Below are 16289 nucleotides of genomic sequence, written 5' to 3' on the forward strand. Positions count from 1 at the left end.
GAAGGACCACGGGAAATTGCCAGGCGACGACCACCATTAATTGGTGCCATGGGCGCCTAGCCTTCGACGCCATTGGCGTGAGAGGCTGAGGAGGGAGGTGAAACTTCCCTCTCATGCAAGCGATTTGCAAATGAAACGCCCTCCAACCCAATGCCTCACAGCCTCTAAATATGGAGGCCTGCAGGCTCAATTTGAAGCTCCGTTCATAAATTCTGTCGATCAAGAGGTGTATGGCGACAGTGTTAGAACAACCTTTTCGGCTAAAATCGTTATATGGACGGTTGTTATGGTGATCGGGCAGATAGAGTTGCTCTAAGCACCTGAGCTGTCCTTTCCCTTACCAATGGTTGCCTGTATTTCCAAATGCAGTACAGAAGAACGAACGCCCCCACCCAGCCACGAAACAGAGTCTACATTTTAACAGTTCACACAGAAGCAGAAGCGCTACAACTCTCTCCGACGAAGAGAGTAGCTCTTTCACTGTCGGCCCGGTCGAGCTGATCCCACAAAAATGGCGTCGTGAGCAAATGACGCAGTGAACAGAACCATACCGGGCCGGCCAGCGACGAACATGGCGGTGGCGACCTACACTTCGACGGTCTTCTGGTTGAGCGCCGTGTACCTCCACCTCTCCTTCTCCACGAAGTCGGCGTCCAAGAACTTGGCCACGAACGCCCACAGCTTGTACGCGTCCTCGAAGTTGCTCAAGAACCCCAGCGACGCATTCACCACGTGGATCCCCACCTCGCCGCCGCCGTCGCTTGCCTGCTCAAGAACGGCGCTCCTGTCGGCCTCGTACTTATCGGCGAACCAGATGTTGCGCAGGAAGCCGCAGGTGAGGGAGATGGCCTGCCGGTCGGCAAGCTTCTGCACCAGCGCCGGCGCCACCTTCTCCCCCTTCCAGTCGTACACGTTGAACGCCAGCGAGGGCCCCCGCTCGAACTTGACGCGCGGCCCGTACACCCGCACCAGCTGCTTCCCGCCGCCGTGCTCCGGGTGCGGGTGCCGCAGCTTCTGCATCGCCACCACCAGCCAGTTGCTGATGCACCGCAGCCGGTTGCCGATGGCGATGAGGCCCAGGGCGTCCGCGTGGTCCAGCCCCCTGCACTCCACCTCCAGCATGCGCTCCTCCTCTGCTTCGGCTGCTCCCGGCGGCGGCCATGGCCGACTGTCTTCTTCGGCTTCGGATGGCCTACGGTCGACCTCGCAAATTTCCGGCGTGTCGCCGTTCTCGGCCTCGTCTGTCCTGCGACCGGTGGCGGTGGCGCTGAGCGGGCCGGAAAATGAGCAGGTGGTATCGACATCGTCCGCCGTTGGCGGGTCGCCCGCTTTGGGGAAGGTGAGCGAGTGCTCCAGGTCGGTGGAATAGTCGTCGCGAAGCGACCACCGCCGCGCCGGAACGATGTTGACGATGCCGATGCTGCGCGCGACCGCGGAGCGCTCGAGCGCGCCGAGGCTGGCCTTCTTGACGAACAGCCCGGCGAAGCCCGAGGGGTTCTCGCCGAACACCTTGAAGAAGTTGCAGACGATGAAGTCCGGGCGGAGGAGGGAGAGGCCGAGGGTGTCGAGGTCCTTGGCGCCGAGCGCGCACGCGTCCAGCGCCACGTGCCACCCCTGCTCCGCCGCGGCGCTCATCCAGAGGTACGGGTACCTCGCGCCGGTCATCCGGGACACCAGCGGAAAGACGAAGAGCCCGCGGCCGCGCTGCCGCCGCCGCCCACGGAGCAGCTTTTTGCGGAGGTCTGCGGCGTGGACGCGCATGCTCGGCCACGCGAAGCTCGCGTTCATGACCTCCGCGCCGCGGCTGCGCGCGCACTGAGCCATGGCACCCACCGCCTCGCTCTCGTAGTCGTACACGGAGAGCAGCTTCTTCCTGCCGCCGCCGGGAGTGAAGGAGTAGGACTCCGCCAGCAGCCGGAAGGCCGTGGTCCGGTTCGCCGTGCACACCATGGTGTACTCGTCCTCGGGGATCTTAAGGGACGCCATGATGCGCCTCGTGACGGCGCCGCTGATGCCTCCCGCCGCGGATTGCGCGGCCGTGCCGTCCCCACATTGCTGCACCTGCGACCGCAGGCTCGCGGACCTGTACGCGATGTCGAAGAAGGGCGGCTGCCACGCCGACGGCTCCGCCGGAGCTGACGTGGACGGCAGCGACGAGTTCATCTGCGCGTGGGAGAAGAGGTTCATCCCGTTGTAGTCCAGGCAGACGTGGCGGTCGAGGTGCCGGTACTCCCCGTCCCTGATCGCGTCCGCCGAGCCGGCAAGCCCGCCGTACTGCGGGAACGCGGAGGCGAACTCCGAGTAGGCCTCGGGGAGCGGCGGGAGGGACTCGTGGTTGGTGAACACCGGTGCCCCGGGGAAGAGCCCCGACGCGGCCGACCTGACGAAGTTGTGGCGCGACGTCCTCGCCGACGTGGTCGTGACGGTCGTAACCGTGGCCGTCCGCTTGGCGCGCACCGGCACGCAGCCGGGCATGCACCCGTGCTCGCGGTCCACAGCCCCATTCGACGCCGATGCCGCCGGCATCTCGCGCTGCTTCTGCTTCTGCCTCTGCCTCTGCCTCCTGTCGGCGTCGCCGGCTGCCGCGTTCTTGCTGCCCCTGGATAAGTACTTTGTGAAGAGGAAGAGCATGGTTGCCTCATGGGCGGGTTGTCGTTGGGCTAGCTAGCTCGGCGCCGGCCGGGCGCGGTCGACGCCGCTGTCTAGGAGCTGTCGGACAGCGACCGGATGGCCGGGCGGCCGGCCGCGGCCGCCTCTTTCTGAGCTCCTTGTTTGCTTCGCTAGCTGGTGATGAACGACGATGTGCGCGCCAGTGGCCCTCCTGCTGCCGGGGAAAAGCTTTAGTTTCTGCTTGAGCTAGCCAAGTCCACAGGCTCGCGCAGACAGCGACGTAGCAAGAAAGCGTGAAGCAGCACAGCACCCTCTGGTTCATGGAGGCTGGTACGCAGTTCCAGTCAATGAGAAACCGCTGAATGACAGATGATTATATAGGATGATGGATGATTATTAGCCCTTTTTAATCTGGCCTGAATGATTGTCTTCAACCTGAACATATATCATTCTCTTGTGTGATGATGGATGGTAAACCAGAGCAGACAGAGTTGCTTTCCCACTCCCCCGGATTCATGGATTTTACTGTTTTGTTCTTCCTGTATTTACGCCACCGACGTGTGCTTGCGTTACTTGTGTAAACTATATGGATTTATTTATGACTGCGTTTGTTACTCTAGACACTTAGTCAAATTCTCCAAGACGTCGCTCTTGACGTTGACACGGTACTAGCGTGTGCTCTGTTGTGCCTAAAATTACCGTCCCACTGAGATCTCCATCCTAGACGGTTCTAACCTAACTGGTTCATTAGTGTAGAGGACCCAAGGCGTCGGAAAAGGAAGACGCGATTTTCTCGATAAATTGGCGATAGCAACAACCTCTTTCCATGGCCGATGGCAACCTCAGCGAAGTTTTCTTTTCTTTTCTTTTTGGAATCAACCTGGTTCCAATTGCAAGATGCCAGACGGCGGGCCAGATCAATCACTGGGCCACCAAGTGTTGCGCATGTTTGGCGACTGACTGACTGATGGTGGCAAAAATAAGTGGAGAGGAACGGCCATGGAACCGACCGGGGTAGAGATGGCGCGTTTTGACCAGCCTGCTTCGATCGGCTCTCAGCAGGAGCTCGTTGACGCTGACCGTATTCCCTGCCATTCCACCCATGTTATGCTGCTACGGCCTGCAGGGTTGCACCACGACCACGACGATGTACATATATATTCCCAACGTGACACCAACAAGTATAATCAAAATTGGCGTCCACCTCCGGCTGCTACCTGCACATACGAGCGGTTGAGCAATTGCGATTGCCGATCATTCCAGGCAGAAAAAGGGCGTGGAAGTGGACAGCGCGCCACCGCGGGGAAAAGAAGCCCCACCACGCCACGACCGGTTCAACGACCTCGACGCGCGGGGGGCGGCTCTACACAGATAGAGAGAGGCCGTCCTGCACTCCGTCTTTGCTCTGGACAACGGCGACTGACGAGGAGACGGCGATCGATCTGTGTGAAAGATGTGAAAACGTGACCGGTAATCGGCGCCTCCACTGTACCTGTACCTTACCTGGAGGCCAAGCGCAAGGCCCCGGCCAACACGTATGTCCACTATTCCGATAATAATAAGGGATATGGTAAAGGAGCACGATCTACCGAGATGCATATGGATGACACGGCGGTTTTAGCGAGTTCGGGTCTCTCGCGGTGAAGATAACAATCCTACGTCCCGTGCTCCGTAGAGGCTTTGTTTCATTTTAAAATGTATTCGGAGATTACAATGAGAGAAGAACGGATTCCCGTAGTGTTGAGACTAATGACGAAAGGAGAGAGAGAGGTGGAAGAAAAGAGGCCCCTTAGCCTAGTGGTGGGGGTAGCTTATACAGAGTGCGCCACCCCCTCACCTCCTATGTTACATAGTGGGACATGAATGCCATAATGCCAATTCACTACTAAGCTTTCACTATGAGAATGATGCTTTGACTGCTTTGCTGCCTGCTGGTCTTCGCATATACGAGTGAGTCATACGGTCAAGTGGTGAACTTTCATTCGAGTGGATAGTATGCTGCTTGTCCGAGTGGATAGTATGTGTGTATGAAATTTATCTGGGTCCACATGTTGCGTGGACCCCATGCTTTATGATATTTCAACCCTTTGTGGGCCTACCTGTTATGTGTATCTTCAACATTAGCCCCTGAATTGATTGTGATTTTGCAGAACGAGTTTGTGAAAGACACAATTTGACCCGAGTGATTACGGAAATACTCGGTATCCGTCATCGTGCTTTCAGACAACCAAGGTTTGAACAAAATCTCAATGGATTCCGACATTGTGCTCCCCGACTGATCTGGGGTAAGTGCCCTCGAGGAGCAACTTGGTGACATTCGTTCATCTCTCGGAAGAGGTTAACTCATGATCAGAGTATGGGTGTGTCATTAAATCTAGACAACAAGATTGACGCATGGACTGCTCTCTCGGAGAAATGCCATTCTTATCCCGGAGGAACGTCAATACGAGTCGGTTCTAGATCCAAACATATGAGTTTCACGCTTTGAGTCCTAGAAGAAGGCTCAAAACAGGTCCATGGAGGAGCGTTAAACTCACCTTATAGCAACTTTTTTTGTAATCGACAAGAGCCTTAGAACTTGCTTGTTGTTGTTCGTCACTCGGACTCGTCAGGCCATACCGAGTGGAGATTACTCCAGTGGGGACACGCTAAGTGCACCCACTGGGTGTAGTCCCCGAGACCGCCGTCGACTGCGGGCAGTCGGCGGGGGCCTAAGAGAACTAAAAATCTTCTTAGTTGGTACTGATCGAACTTGTTCTTCTCCGACTCAGAGGTCGAGTGGTCTGGAGCTGGTATTGCATCGGGCAAAATGTTTCTTTCTGAGTTCTCTTCCACCGGGGGCACGCTGAGTGCACCCACTAGGTGTAGTCGCCGAGCCTCTGTCGGACTAGATGAGTCTGGCAGAGGGTTTAAGTCTCCTGGTAAACCTTCATGCAGTCGGCACGGTAAATATCTTGGTCTGAAATTGAGTCAATCGGATGGATCTTCAAGCGCTTCGCATGGTAAATAAGCTCAGCCTAGAGCTGAGTCAGTCGGACTGATCTTCGTGCACTTGGCACTATAAATAAATTCAACATGGAACTAGATCAATCAAGTGAATCTTTGTGCACTCGGCACGATGAATGAATTTGGCCTTGAAACTATCGACTGTAGAAAATAGCTCGACACTCCAGGGAGTAATCGTCCTAGTAGTACTTCTTACATTGACCGTTAGCTTTTGCAGGAAAGGGATATTTGTAAGAGTAACGTGCTTCCCGACTAATCGGGGTATGTTGACTGCAAGGAAAAACTTGGTGGCACTCGTATGTCTCCCAAAGGAGATAGACTAGTGGTCCGATGTGGACGTGCCATGAAACATGAGTGGTGAGGCCCTCATTATCCGGGGGGAACACCAGCACATGCCATCTCTGGGTCCAAGTTTGAGAAACTCACGCCTTGGATCCTAGAATAAGGGCCAAGTGTATCCATAGAGGAGCGTCGTTTTCACCCTTCTGCGGTCCTGAAGATGACTCCGGGTAATGATTTGGGCGATCGACCGAGTGGATGGTGCTACCCTCATAGATCTTCGGCGGACCGAGCATGTATGATCAGAAAAATATTCTTGACGTGATCAACAGGTTGATCAAATGGGTGGAACCCCTGAGGGCGGCATAGCCCATGGCTGTGCGCTGCCCCCGAGTGATGCTCGAAAGAGGTAAGCTTGCTACAAAGTGCGATATGAGGTTTGATCATATGAGTAACTTAGTCGTTCCCGTGCTGGGGGCGAAGTGGTGAAGACATGTCCAACTGATGGTGACACGTGTGGCGTCCGAGGGGTGAGGATGTGTACAACCGAGTGGCGACGCGCGGGGGCAGCCGAGTGGTGAAGACGTGCATAACCAAGCGACTACGCGCAGGCGGCCGAGTGGTGAAGACGTGCACAGCCAAGTGGTGACACGCGGGGCGGCCGAGTGGTGAAGATGTGCACAACCGAGTGACGACGCGTGGGGCGGCCGAGTGGTGACGACATGCACAACCTAGTGGTGATGCGCAGGCGGCCGAGTAGTGAAGACGTGCACAACTGAGTGGCGACCCGCGGGGCAGCCGAGTAGTGAAGACGTGCACAACTGAGTGGCGACGCGTGGGGAGGCTAAGGCGAAGGCATGTGCCACCGAACGGCAAAAATGGTCCTCGGAGGAGTTAGTCAGATACTTTTGAAGCTGATGCAGTGACAAGGTCGGTGTAACGTGGTTGTGGTGCGAGAAGACCGGTGTGCCAACTGATTCTGAGTAGGAATGAAGATGGCGCGCAGAGCGTCTCGGTGATCATGCAACTTAACCAAGTGGCGGGTCTAAGTGCACTCGTTGAAGTAAAGGATCTGACTGGTGTCAAAGTACTCGACCACTCAGGGGAGTGTGATTCTGAATGAGCTGCAGCACCCGAGTGCGGCGTAGCTCCCGAGTGCGGCGTAGCCCCCGAGTGTGGTGTAGCCCCCGAGCATACTATAGGCTTCGACCGCGGTCCTGTCGGAACACGATTAATATAGTTTTGACTGGATAAATTGTAATTCATCAAGTCGGACTCGGGTAATGGTGAGGAGGAGCTTCCGAGTGGTGCTCGAAAGAGGCAAACTCACAAAGGAGTGAAGTGTGCGGTTTGATTACAAAAGTGACATATCTGTCTCATGCTTGACGAGGTCTATATCATTGATATGATGAAGAGGATCCCATAAAGGGGTCGACCGGATGTGTTTGAAATCAACAGAGCGACAAGGTTGGTGTTGTGGTGCGCTAAGACCGGTATGGTGACCGAGTCTGAGTAGCGATGAAGTTGGCGCATAGGGCCGTCGAGTGGTCGCGTAACTTGTGTATGAAAAATAGTACAAGCCAACGTAATAATTTCTCAAGGAAATTTGATATGTGCTGAAATAAATTGTGTGAATAACACCCATAGACACCCGCTGGGAGTCTGAAAGAGTGAAGGATCCGTTCGAACTTGTCGAAGTGAAGGATCTGACTGAACTCGTTGGAGTACTGGCTCAAATAAAACGGAAGTGTAGTGTTTCGACTGAGTTACAGCCCCGGAGGACCGATGCAAACTCGAAATGAAGAACACATGGTGTTCGTGAATGATGTATGCGAAAAAATGGAAGTTGGACTTGGGTGAAAATAAGTAGCCGAGCATAGAGGTACACTCGGTGGCGTGGCCTCCGAGTGAATGTGATGTTTGAATTACAGGATACTCGGGAACGCGGAAATAACATAATGCAGTGCATGTAGAATGACTTAGCTGCCTGAAGGCGCGCGAGTGGCCGAGTGGTGAAGATGTGTTCAACCGATGGCAATGCGAGGGGCGGCCGATTGATGTAGATGTGTCCAACCGAGTGGCGACGGACGGGGCGGTCGAGTGGCGAGAATGTGACCAACCAAGAGGCGACACGCGGGGCGGCAAAGTTGTGCTGAGGTGACCAACCGAGCGGTGACGCGAGGGGCGGCCGAGTGGTGATGAGGTGACCAACCAAGAGGCGACGCGCAGGGCGGCCGAGTGGTGATGAGGTGACCAACTGGGCGACGCGTGGGGCGGCCGAGTGGTGATGAGGTGACCAACCGAGGCGACACGCGGGGGCGGCCGAGTGGTGATGAGGTGACCAACCGAGTGGCGACGCACGGGGCAGCCGAGTGGTGATGAGGTGCCCAACCGAGAGGCAACGTGCGGGGCGGCCGAGAGGTGATGAGGTGACCAACCGAGGTGACGCACGGGGCGGTCAAGCGGTGATGAGGTGACCAACCAAGTGGCGACGCGTGGCGCGGCCGAGTGGTGATGAGGTGACCAACCGAGTGGCGACACGCGGCGGGGCCGAGTGGTGATGAGGTGACCAACCGAGTGGCGACGCGCGAGGCGGCCGAGTTGTGATAGCCTAGCTTATTAGGGATGATAAACTACTCATATCAATAAGGAATTCCTTCTTTTCCGGGAGCCCATTCAGACAGAACTCCAAAGTTAAGTATGCTCAGCTTGGAGTAGTTTTAGGATGGGTGACCGACCGGGAAGTTGCTCCCGGGTGCGCACGAGTGAGGACAAAGTGCGCAGAAAAGACTATTATTGATCTATGGGGCCAGTCTAGATCCCACCAGGAGTAACGACCACCGGTGGGTGTGTCCGGAGCGTTACAAGTTGGTATCAGACCCGACCCTCGCGGTTACATGGATGTTTGCGGACAAGTGCGCGGTCATGTTGTTCATGACGTTTGTGACCCGTCGTGACACACGACATGACATATGTACCAGACTGGATGCACAGACGTATGTGCCAAGAGGGAACGTTCCTGTGGCCTGACGAGGATGTCTGTTCCTCTGAGTGGGGGTGTATGTGATAGCCTGGCTTATTAGGGATGATAGACTACTCATATCAATAAGGAATTCCTTTTTTTCCGGGAGCCCATTCTGACAGAACTCCAAAGTTAAGCGTGCTCAGCTTCAAATAGTTTCAGGATGGGTGACCGACCGGAAAGTTGCTCCCGGGTGCGCACGAGTGAGGACAAAGTGCACAGAAAATACTAGTATTGATCTGTGGGGCCAGTCTAGATCCCGCCAGGAGTAACGACCACCGACGGGTGTGTCCGGGGCGTTACACGAGTGGTGATGAGGTGACCAAGAGAGTGGCGACGCGCGGGGCGGCCGAGTGGTGATGAGGTGACCAACCGAGAGGCGACGCGTGGGGCGTCCGAGTGAAGTAGACGCGTCCCGTGGAGCGACGAAGCGCGGGGCGTCCGAGTGAAGTACACACGTCCCGCGGAGTGACGAAGCACGGGACGTCCGGGGCAGAAGACTCGTCCCGCGAAGGGGTGATGCGCGAGGTGTCCGAGTGAAGTAGACTCGTCTCGCGGAGTGGCGATGCGCGGAGCGTCCGAGTGAAGTAGACGCGCCCCGCGGAGTGACGAAGCACGCGGTGTCCGAGTGAAGTAGACGCGTTCCGCGGAGTGTCGAAGCGAGGGACGTCCGAGTGAAGTAGACGCGTCCCGCGGAATGATGAAGCACGGGACGTCCGGGTGTAGAAGACTCGTCCCAGAGAGTGGCGATGCGGGAGGCGTCCGAATAAAATATACGCGTCCAGCAGAGTGGCGACGCGCGGAGTATCCGAGTGAAGTAGACGTGTCCTGCGGAGTGACGAAGCATGGGACGTCCGAGTGCAGAAGACTCATCCCGCGGAGTGATGAGACGCGGGGCATTCGAGTGAAGTAGACGCGTCCTGCGACGGGGCGACATGTGGGGCGTTTGAGTGAAGTAGATGCGTCTCGTGGAGTGACGAAGCATGAGATGTCCGAGTGAAATAAACGCATTCCGCAGAGTGACGAAACGAGAGACGTCCGAGTAAAATAGACGCGTCATGCGAAGTGATGAAGCACGTGGTGGTCGAGTGAACCTCCACAGGAAGGTCAATGTACGCAGAATCTGCATGTAAAAGGCATTAATTAGCGTTAATTAAGCAAAAGTTAAAGCGTTAATGTATGTAATGGAAGTTTCTATTTCCCACGGCCATTCACTGCATGCAGTTCATTGCTATGCCGTGGGGTTTGCCGGACTTGATCTCGCGGCCTAGGAAGGCATCGAACTCGTCGGGTACGGGACCGTCGGAGGCTCCGGAGAGCAGTTCGGGGACCGTCGACGTTGTGGTCGTCGAGGGCATGCCTGATGCGGAGCAGCATGTCGACGAACACGGCGACACCGGCGGGCACGATGTACCCGACTATGGCGTTCCGGGCCGGTCTGTGACCGCCGGAGTCACGCGTGTGTGGGGCACAACCTCCATCATTATGTGCACGTCATCGGATCTGCGTTTCCATCGCACGGGCCGCCACAATGCAGCTGACCAGAGGAGGAGGCCGTCGTGTGTGAGAGGTTTGAGGACGACATCGAGGCCAGAGACGACGATGGGTGGACGTCGTCGATGTCAATGCGTGGAAGCGCGACATCGGTGTCGTAGATGGAGTCGGAGAGGACGGGTGGACGGCGTCGACGTTCCTTTTTTTCCGGGAGCCGATTCGGACAAAACTCCAAAGTTAAGCGTGCTCAGCTTGGAGTAGTTTCAGGATGGGTGACCGACCGGGAAGTTGCTCCCGGGTGCGCACGAGTGCAGACAAAGTGCGCAGAAAAGACTAGTATTGATCTGTGGGGCCAGTCTAGATCCCGCCAGGAGTAATGACCATCGACGGGTGTGTCCGGGGCGTTACACGAGTGGTGATGAGGTGACCAAGAGAGTGGCGACGCGCGGGGCGGCCGAGTGGTGATGAGGTGACCAACCGAGAGGCGACGCGTGGGGCGTCCGAGTGAAGTAGACGTGTCCCGTGGAGCGACGAAGCGCGGGGCGTCCGAGTGAAGTAGACACGTCCTGCGGAGTGACGAAGCACGGGACGTCCGGGGCAGAAGACTCGTCCCGCAAAGGGGTGATGCGTGGGGTGTCCGAGTGAAGTAGACTCGTCTCGCGGAGTGGCGATGCGCAGAGCGTCCGAGTGAAGTAGACGCGTCCCGCGAAGTGTTGAAGCGAGGGACGTCCGAGCGAAGTAGACGCGTCCTGCGTAATGACGAAGAACGGGACGTCCGGGTGTAGAAGACTCGTCCCAGAGAGTGGCGATGCGGGGGGCGTCCGAATAAAATAGACGCGTCCAGCGGAGTGGTGACGCGCGGGGTGTCCGAGTGAAGTAGACGTGTCATGCGGAGTGACGAAGCATGGGACGTCCGAGTGCAGAAGACTCATCCCACGGAGTGATGAGACGCGGGGCATTCGAGTGAAGTAGACGCGTCCCGCGATGGGGAGACATGTGGGACGTTTGAGTGAAGTAGATGCGTCTCGTGGAGTGACGAAGCATGAGGCGTCCGAGTGAAATAAATGCGTCCTGCAGAGTGACAAAACGAGAGACGTCCGAGTAAAATAGACGCGTCATGCGAAGTGATGAAGCACGTGGTGGTCGAGTGAACCTTTACAGGAAGGTCAATGTATGCAGAATCTGCATGTAAGAGGCATTAATTAGCGTTAATTAAGCAAAAGTTAAAGCGTTAATGTATGTAATGGAAGTTTCTCTTTCCCACGGCCATTCACTGCATGCAGTTCATTGCTATGCCGTGGGGTTTGTCGGACTTGATCTCGCGGCCTAGGAAGGCATCGAACTCGTCGGGTACAGGACCATCGGAGGCTCCGGAGAGCAGCTTGGGGACCGTCGATGTCGCGGTCGTCGAGGGCGTGCCTGATGTGGAGCAGCACGTCGATGAACACGGCGACGCCGGCGGGCACGATGTACCCGACTATGGCGTTTCGGGCCGGTCTGCGACCGCCGGAGTCACGCGTGTGTGGGGCACAACCTCCATCATTATGTGCACGTCATCGGATCTGCGTTTCCATCGCACGGGCCGCCGCAATGCAGCTGACCAGAGGAAGAGGCCGTTGTGTGTGAGAGGTTCGAGGACGACATCGAGGCCGGAGACGACGATGGGTGGACGTCGTCGATGTCAATGTGTGGAAGCGCGACATCGGTGTCGTAGATGGAGTCAGAGACGACGGGTGGACGGCGTCGACGTTCGTGCATGAGGGAGCGGCGAGGGGGTCATAGACGAGGCCGGAGATGGCAACGCGTGGACGGCGTCGCTTCATCGCCTGGGAGCAGAACCAGCGAGGTGTCCCTTTCGTCGCTTCTTCTTCTTATGATTGATCATGCATGGGTGATGTCTGATCCTACAGGGGGAAAAGATCAACCCATCGTTAGATAATTAATTCAAAGAAAGACTAGATCAAATGGATACTTCTCTAATCATTTTGTTTGCATGCGCGGCGTGATGGCCAGAATTCGAGCAGCCAATCTCTCTCGCGATGGTCGTCGATCTGCTGCCAAAAATTGATGAAAAACCATTTGCACCATGGTTCGACAGACGCCATGCCCCAAGGTGGGCGCCAACTGTCGTGGGAACGATTCTGACAATAATAAGGGATAGGGTAAAGGAGCATGATCTATAGAGATGCATATGGGTGACACAGTAGTTTTAGCGAGTTCGTGTTGGGGATCGTAGCAGAAATTTAAAATTTTCTATGCATCACCAAGATCAATCTATGGAGTAAACTAGCAACGAGGGGAAGGGGAGTGCATCTACATACCCTTGTAGATCGCTAAGTGGAAGCGTTGCAAGAACGCGGATGAAGGAGTCGTACTCGTAGCGATTCAGATCGCGGTTGATTCTGATCTAAGCGCCGAACCACGGCGCCTCCGCGTTCAACACACGTGCAGCCCGGTGACGTCTCCTACGCCTTGATCCAGCAAGGGGAGAAGGAGAGGTTGGGGAAGACTCCATCCAGCAGCAACACGACGGCGTGGTGGTGAAGGAGGAGCATGGCAATCCTGCAGGGCTTCGCCAAGCACCGCGGGAGAAGAGGAGGACTTGGGAGAGGGGGAGGGCTGCGCCAGAACTTGGGTGCGGCTGCCCTCCCACCCCCACATATATATAGGGGCAAGGGAGAGGGGGGCCGGCCCCCTCAGATCCAATCTGAGGAGGGGGCGGCGGCCAGGGGGGTTGCCTTGCCCCCCAAGGCAAGGGGGGCGCCCCCCCCCTTTAGGGTTCCCCAAACCCTAGGCGCATGGGCCCTAGAGGGGAGGCACCCAGCCCACTAAGGGGCTGGTCCCTCTCCACACACAGCCCATAGGGCCCTCCGGGGCAGGTGGACCCTCCCGGTGGACCCCCGGAACCCCTCCAGTGGTCCCGATACAATACCGGTAACCCCCACGAATTATTCCGGTGACCGTATGATGACTTCCCATATATAGATCTTTACCTCCGGACCATTCCGGAACTCCTCGTGACGTCCGGGATCTCATCCGAGACTCCGAACAACATTCGGTGACCACGTACATACTTTCCCTATAACCCTAGCGTCATCGAACCTTAAGTGTGTAGACCCTACGGGTTCGGGAGTCATGCAGACATGGCCGAGACAACTCTCTGGTCAATAACCAACAGCGGGATCTGGATACCCATGTTGGCTCCCACATGTTCCACGATGATCTCATCGGATGAACCACGATGTCAAGGATTCAATTAATCCCGTATACAATTCCCTTTGTCTATCGGTACGATACTTGCCCGAGATTCGATCGTCGGTATCCTGATACCTTGTTCAATCTCGTTACCGGCAAGTCTCTTTACTCGTTCCGTAACACATCATCCCGTGATCAACTCCTTGATCACATTGTGCACACTATGATGATGTCCTACCGAGTGGGCCCAGAGATACCTCTCCGTTTACACGGAGTGACAAATCCCAGTCTCGATTCGTGCCAACCCAACAGACACTTTCGGAGATACCTGTGGTGTACCTTTATAGCCACCCAGTTACGTTGTGAGGTTTGGCACACCCAAAGCACTCCTACGGTATCCGGGAGTTGCACAATCTCATGGTCTAAGGAAATTATACTTAACATTAGAAAAGCTTTAGCAAACGAACTACACGATCTTGTGCTAGGCTTAGGATTGGGTCTTGTCCATCACATCATTCTCCTAATGATGTGATCCCATTATCAATGACATCCAATGTCCATGGTCAGGAAACCGTAACCATCTATTGATCAACAAGCTAGTCAACTAGAGGCTTACTAGGGACATGGTGTTGTCTATTTATCCACACATGTATCTGAGTTTCCTATCAATACAATTCTAGCATGGATAATAAACGATTATCATGAACAATGAAATATAATAATAATAACTAATTTATTATTGTCTTTAGGGCATCTTTCCAACAGTCTCCCACTTGCACTAGAGTCAATAATCTAGTTCACATCGCCATGTGATTAACACTCACAGGTCACATCGCCATGTGACCAACATCCAAAGAGTTTACTAGACTCAATAATCTAGTTCACATGACTATGTGATTAACACTCAATGAGTTCTGGGTTTGATCATGTTATGCTTGTGAGAGAGGTTGTAGTCAATAGGTCTTGCCATATTCAGACCCCTATGTATTTCGCAAAACTTTATGTCATATCGTAGATGCTGCTACCACGTTCCACTTGGAGCTATTCCAAATTGTTGCTCCATTATACGTATCCGGTATCTCTACTCAGAGCTATCCGGATAGGTGTTAAGCTTGCATCGACGTAACTCTTTACGTCGAACTCTTTATCACCTCCATAACCGAGAAACATTTCCTTATTCCTCTAAGGACAATTTTGACCGCTATCTGGTGATCCAGTCCTAGATCACCTTTGTACCCTCTTGCCAGACATGTGGCAAGGCACACATCAGGTGCGGTACTCAGCATGGCATAACGTATAGAGCCTATGACAAGAGCATAGGGGACGACCTTCGTCCTTCCTCTTTCTTCTGCCATGGTCAAGCTTTGAGTCTTACTCAACTTCACACCTTACAACTCAGGTAAGAACCCCTTCTTTGACTGATCTATTTTGAACTCCTTCAAAAACATGTCAAGGTGTGCGTTCTTTGAAAGTATCATCAGGGGTTTGGTCTATCTCTATAGATCTTGATGCCCAATATGTAAGCAGCTTTATCCAGGTCTTCCTTTGAAAAACATTCTTCAAACAACCGTTTATGCTTTCTAGAAATTCTACATTATTTCGGATCAACAATATGTCATCCACATATACTTATAAGAAATGTTGTAGTGCTCCCACTCACTTTCTTGTAAATACAAGTTTCTAGCAAACATTGTATAAACCTGAAAGCTTTGATCACTCCATCAAAGCATATATTCTGACTCCGAGATGCTTGCTCTAGTCCATAGAAGGATCGCTAGAGCCAGCATACCTTTTAGCATCCTTAGGATCGACAAAACTTTGATTGTATCACATACAACTCTTTCTTACGAAAACTGGTAAGAAAACTCGTTTTGACATCCATCTGTCAGATTTCATAATCGAAAAATACAGATAATGCTAACATGATTCCGACGGACTTAAGCATCGCTACGGGTGAGAAATTCTCATCGTAGTCAACTCCTTGAACTTGTGAAAAGACTCTTTCCCACAAGTCGAGCTTCATAGACGGTAACATTACCGCCCACGTCCGTCTTCTTCTTAAAGATCCATTTATCTCAATGGCTTTCCCATCATCGGGCAAGTCCACCAAAGTCCATACTTTGTTCTGATATATGGATCCTATCTCGGATTTCATGGCTTCTAACCATTTGTCGGAATACGGGCCCACCATCGCTTCTCCATAGCTCATAGGTTCATTGCTGTCTAACAACATGATATCTAAGACAGGATTACCGTACCACTCAGGAGTAGTACATATCCTTGTCGACCTACGAGGTTCGATAGCAACTTGATCCGAAGCTTCATGATCACTATCATTTACTTCCTCTTCAACAGACGTAGGCGCCACAGAAAACATCTTTCTGTGTTGCATCACTCTCTGGTTGAAGTAAAGGTTCGACAACCTCATCAAGTTCTATCTTCCTCCCACTCAATTCTTTCGAGAGAACTCCTTCTCGAGAAAGGACCCGTTCTTAGTGACAAACAATTTTCCCTCGGATCTGAGATAGAAGGTATACCCAACTGTCACCCTTGGGTATCCTATGAAGATGTGTTTGTCCGCTTTGGGTTCGAGCTTCACCGGCTGAAGCCCTAAGCATCGCATCCCCAAACATTAAGAAACGACAACTTTGGTTTCTTGCCAAACCAATGTTCATATGACGTC

The 16289-nt window shown here is 54.1% G+C and overlaps 1 protein-coding gene across 1 annotated transcript; it reads right to left on the reverse strand.

Annotated features, from left to right (window-relative positions):
• Positions 1-331: 331 nt before the first annotated feature.
• Positions 332-3100, reverse strand: LOC125519783 (Pyridoxal phosphate (PLP)-dependent transferases superfamily protein). Its single transcript, XM_048684553.2, has one exon. It carries the CDS (start codon positions 2629-2631, stop codon positions 586-588), a length of 2046 nt encoding a protein of 681 aa, XP_048540510.1. The 5' UTR covers positions 2632-3100; the 3' UTR covers positions 332-585.
• Between the last annotated feature and the right edge of the window lie 13189 nt (positions 3101-16289).

The sequence above is a fragment of the Triticum urartu genome, chromosome 7A (genome assembly GCF_056163025.1).
Source record: "Triticum urartu cultivar PI428250 chromosome 7A, HENAU_Tu73, whole genome shotgun sequence".
Taxonomy (NCBI): domain Eukaryota; kingdom Viridiplantae; phylum Streptophyta; class Magnoliopsida; order Poales; family Poaceae; genus Triticum; species Triticum urartu.

Coding starts and splice junctions, on each gene's coding strand:
- LOC125519783 (XM_048684553.2), bottom strand. CDS start 2,631: ATGCTCTTCCTCTTCACAAAGTACTTATCCAGGGGCAGCAAGAACGCG.